The 4,463-nt window shown below is 63.3% G+C and overlaps 1 protein-coding gene across 1 annotated transcript; it reads left to right on the top strand.

Moving 5' to 3' along the window:
- The first annotated feature begins 1,083 nt into the window (after positions 1–1,083).
- On the top strand, positions 1,084–4,241 carry LOC132242346 (secretoglobin family 1D member 2-like). Its single transcript, XM_059711249.1, has 3 exons — positions 1,084–1,202; positions 2,782–2,969; positions 4,104–4,241. The coding sequence occupies exons 1-3, from the start codon at positions 1,148–1,150 to the stop codon at positions 4,131–4,133; spliced, it is 273 nt and encodes a 90-aa protein (XP_059567232.1). The 5' UTR covers positions 1,084–1,147; the 3' UTR covers positions 4,134–4,241.
- Positions 4,242–4,463: the final 222 nt, after the last annotated feature.

The following is a 4,463-nucleotide window of genomic DNA, read 5'->3' as shown; positions in this document are numbered from 1 at the left end:
GCTGGGCCGGGTGCGGTGAGAGGGCGTGTCGGTCACAGGGAACTGCCCAGCTGTCCTGCCGAGTGGCCGTGCTCCTCTGCATCCCCTCCCTCGGTGAGGACGCGTTACTACCGCCCCGCACCCATGCCAGCACGTGGAGTCAGGCAGTGAGCTTCTCTAAACAGAGAGAGAGGAGAAAGGACTGAGCAGGTGGAGGAATGAGGATGGCATCACTGAGAGGACGGGATTGACTCAGAAACCCGGATGCAAGCAGCTGAGCCAGAATGTCAGTGCCATGCACCTCCCTTCCATCTGACAGGTCCCCCTGCCCAACACCTGTCAGAATCCTGTCTGTGCTGCGTGGTCTCAGGCCTGCTGCCCATCACCTGCTTCCCACAGCCTGTCTCCGAGTCGGGCGGCCTCCCCGTGCCCATGGAGCAGCGGCCCACGGGCGGCCCAGGTGGGGACCAGCCCTGTGGGTGCTTCTCCTGTGGAGCCCGGTGACCGCAGGGGCCACCTCGGACCGACAAGTGAAAGCGTCACCAGGACACGTGGGCGTTGATGGATCTGAAGTGGTGGGCATGGCTTTTCCACAGGCGCTCGAGCAGGAAGGTGGCAGTGGGAGGGTGGGCCTCCTCTTGGCACTGTTTTCTCCGAGGAGGCGGACACCACGGACTGACTCCCTCCACTGCACTAAGCAGCCCTGGCACAGCGGGCACCATTTTACCCTGAGGGTGCGGCCCAGCCACTCTGAGAGCTCATTCACTCGGGGCCACGCATCTCCTGCAGGGACATGTGCTGACCCTCTTCTAGTGCCCAGCCCTGGGCTGAGAAAATGGGCAAAGCGGACGCTGCCCGCACTGAATCCCAGGGGCTCCCCCCACCGACGGGGCGCACACTTGTGACCCTCCCACCTCGGGCGGTGCGGAGGGAGCCGTGCCGGGTGCCAACAACTCCCGCTCTGACCAAGACCCAGGGCTGTGACGCTGATGGATGGCATCAGCCGACCGTGAGGAAGGGTGGCGGGAAGCCAGGCCTTGTGACCTGCCCGTCCCCTGTGGCAGGACCAGTGCGGCTCCCCGGGTACAAATAGCCCTGGGCTCCCAGGCTGCTCAGTCCAGCTCCTCAGTGCTCACGGTTTGCTCAGCTGATCGCTCAGCCAGGAACCATGAAGCTGGCCCTGTCCCTGCTGCTGGTCACTCTGGCCCTTTGCTGCTCTGACGGTGAGTGTCACGTCCACTCAGACACCATCAGCGGGAAGGGCCCTTCTCCGGTCCAGGTGACTTACATGGGGAGGGGGGACGGTCAGAATCTAACCTTTCCCGCGCCCTGTGGACCAGCCCCCAAAGCCCAGCACTCAGGGTGTCCGTCCCAGGGCTCTGGAACTCCCACAGAAACCCCCGCAGGCCAGTGTGGGCGGTCCCGTGGGAGGCCCCACTGCCGCCTGGTCTGTGTCCCAGAAGCAGCAGGACGGAGTCACCTTCTCGTGAGCCAGGGTCCTGCCCCTGCAGCGCTGTGGCTTGGAACACAGGCTGCATCTCCCCAGGCCTCTCCTCCCTGCATCCCAGGGCCCAGGAGAGAAGCTGGGGCGATGGCAGAGAGGAGGTGGTCCGAGGCCGCCCTGGTCTCACCGCCGTCTCTTCCAGGGTCTCTTAGGTGCCAGGTGAGCCCAAGGCTGTTGGACTCAGACTCAGAGAATGTTCCAGCAGGAGAGGGCTCCATTCAAGAGGAGCAGTGCCGCCTGAGGCTCAGAGTGGCCAGTGTCCACGTGGCTCTGAGACCCAGAGGCGCTCAGGCACGCGACAGGCCCGCCCCTCCTCCAGGGGCCCAGCCAGGACGTGCAGAGCCAGTGGGAGTGCTGGGGCCGCCACTGCCCTTTTCCCGGTGAAGGTGGCCAGTGGCCAGCAATGCTGGGCGGGTCCTCACACCCTCGGGGCTGAGCCAAGTCCTTTGGAGTCTCATCCATCTGACTTTCTGAACCCTGTCCTCTCTCCTCACATGACCTCTGACCTGACCCTCCACCTCCCTGCAGAGCAGCTGTCTCCCAGGTGGGAGGGGCCTGGTGGGCACAGTCCCAGCTGCAGGAGCTGGCAGAAGACTGAGGGTGGGGATGGAGAATCCAGACCCGGAAGTGGTTCCTGCAGGTCTCAGCACAACCCACTGGGTGGAAAGTCAGCCCAGTGCCTGCGCCCCCTCCAGGGGGTTCTGTCCTCAGGGCGGAACCAAAGAGCCAGTGGTGGTCTGGCCTCAGCGTCAGGTGTGACACTCACAGACTTCCGTGGTGAAGCCTGAGCCCTCTCCCTCCCATGACATGATCCCAGTGTTAGACTGAGCCTCCAAGGGCATCCTCCATCCCTGAGGAGCGTTCCTCCCTCCTCTCCGCATTTACTGTCCCCCTCGGCCCTCTGCCAGGGCCTGACCCTACCCTTCCCTGGGAAGACTGAGGGCTAACGGCTCCCTCCCCCAGTAGCCAGGCAAAGGCAGGTGAGGCTCTATTGAGGGCAAAGCTGAGTCCTTGAAATCCAGGGACAGTGACTGGGGCACAGCAGGGGACCCTTGGGAAGGCCTGGGTGTACTTGGTAAAGGGGAGACTGACCAGGGTGGTCACTGTGCTCCATCCGGGCTCCGCTGCGTGCTCTGTGACCCGGCGCCAGTGAGGACTTGGGGGAGATGCATTGTCCTGGGCACAAGTATGGGAGGAGACCATAAGTCCCTGGGGTTCCTGTCTAGATCTGAGGTCAGGGAGCCGTGGGGAAAAGTGACTTTCCTACATCCAATGTGTTTCTTTTTCTTCTCCTCCAGCAAATGCCAAAACCTGTCCAGCCCTTCACAACGAAGCGAGATCCTTCCTGTTGGACATTAAACCGCTCTTTTATTCCGTCCTCAAGACGTTTCCGGCACCTGAACCCGCCTACCATTCCACGATGGCTGTGAAGTATTGCGTAGACCGGATGTCCTTTAGCGACAGACACAAAATTTACGACGTTGTGGTAACTCCATTCTCCTTCTGCATAGAGGCTGCTGCTCAGCTGCATGGCCAGGCGGGAGGAGGGTGCAGCTCTGGGGGGCACAGGTGGGGGCACCGGTCCCTCTGCTCACCTCTGAGAGAGGGGTCCGTGGCCAAGGGTAGATGGTGACCCGACACCCGCTGGGCCAGCCTCAGGCTGCACAGCCTCTGCAGGCCCCTCCCTGGCTCCGGGTTCCCCACATGTCCTGAGGGGGCACAGCCAGGGCCCAGGCGGTGATGGTGAAGGGCCAGACACTGCTGCCTCCCTGCCTGGGAGCCTTCTGGAGGGTGAGGTCCCTCACTGGGGGCAGGAGGCCCTGTCCCTGGGGAACGCCATGGGGTGGGGGTGCAGGGGGAGGCAGGGGAGGGAGGGAGCTGGCCACGCCCCTTGAGGAGGGAGGCAGCGGGTCTCTGGCAGCTTTTGCACAGCCAGGTCCAGTCCCTGTCCCCTCGCCCGCCCCTCTCCCTCCTCAGCCATCAGGCCAGAGGGCAGGGCCCCTCCCAGTCTGTCCTCTGCAGCCACAGGTGGAGCTGACCGCCTCCCTGTCTCTCTGAGGAAATCAGAAATTGGGGGGGGAGGGGTTGTGTCTCAGCTCCTCCACCCCTGGACCAGGTAGGGCTTTCAGCACGTGTCCCCACGCGCAGGGCCTCAGTGTGGACATGTCAGTGCACCAGCAGGTTGCATGTCCCCGCCGGGGCTGCAGATCTCCGCAGGCAGCTCCTCCCATGGCCCCTCCCGCTTGGCCCCCCTACCCCCCCCCCCCCCCCCCGCTTCCACTCTGGAGTGAATCATTCCGTCCTGGGACCTGAGACTTAGAGAAAGCAAATCCCGGGCTCTCATCCCCCGTCCCCCTCCTGCTCCATCAGAAACCCAAGGCCCCTCCTGGGTCCCTCGGAGTTTGCATCCAGCCGTGGCCATGGCTCTTCCCTGATGTGTCAGCTGCTGGGCCTGCACCGGGACCATTGAATCCCCACCTGCACCCTGTCCGCCCGCCGCCCCGCTGGCCTGTGCTGGTTGCAATGCTTCGCGTCTTGGTTGTGAGCACACGCTGTGCCCGTGGCATCTCCAGAGGCAGCGGGACTGACGGCCCTTTCTCTCTCTCTGTGTCTGTTTCAGGAGGCTATCGTGAAAAAGTGCAACCAATAGATTCAACATACCCCACCTACGAGGGCCCCTGCTTTCACTGATGCCCTGACCTTCCCTGGAAAATGTAGAGGTTTCAACGTCTTGCTTCAATAAATCACTTGCCCTGCACGTCTTGTTTGTCTTGTTTTATCCCAGTCTCTGGCCGTGGGGGGGGGGGGGGCATCATGAGGGGCCTTGGGTGGTGACAACAGAGCGTCACGCTGACCCTATGGGCAGTGACCTGGCGCCTGAGGGCTCGGATCACAGAAGAACGTTGGCTCAGGGCCCGGCCCGCGTCTCTGCACAGGCCTCCCAGGCCCAGGCCCTGCATGAGCCACGCAGGCTCCCGCA

The sequence above is a fragment of the Myotis daubentonii genome, chromosome 9 (assembly GCF_963259705.1).
Source record: "Myotis daubentonii chromosome 9, mMyoDau2.1, whole genome shotgun sequence".
Lineage (NCBI taxonomy): Eukaryota > Metazoa > Chordata > Mammalia > Chiroptera > Vespertilionidae > Myotis > Myotis daubentonii.
Note: the sequence above shows the minus strand (reverse complement) of the source record. Positions and strands in the feature narration are given on the sequence as shown.

Excerpts from the sequence above, each read along its gene's own strand:
- LOC132242346 (XM_059711249.1), top strand. The coding sequence starts at position 1,148 with ATGAAGCTGGCCCTGTCCCTGCTGCTGGTCACTCTGGCCCTTTGCTGC. Across the intron at positions 1,203-2,781 it reads GGCCCTTTGCTGCTCTGACG|CAAATGCCAAAACCTGTCCA; the intron begins GTGAGTGTCACG and ends CTTCTCCTCCAG. Across the intron at positions 2,970-4,103 it reads ACAAAATTTACGACGTTGTG|GAGGCTATCGTGAAAAAGTG; the intron begins GTAACTCCATTC and ends TGTCTGTTTCAG.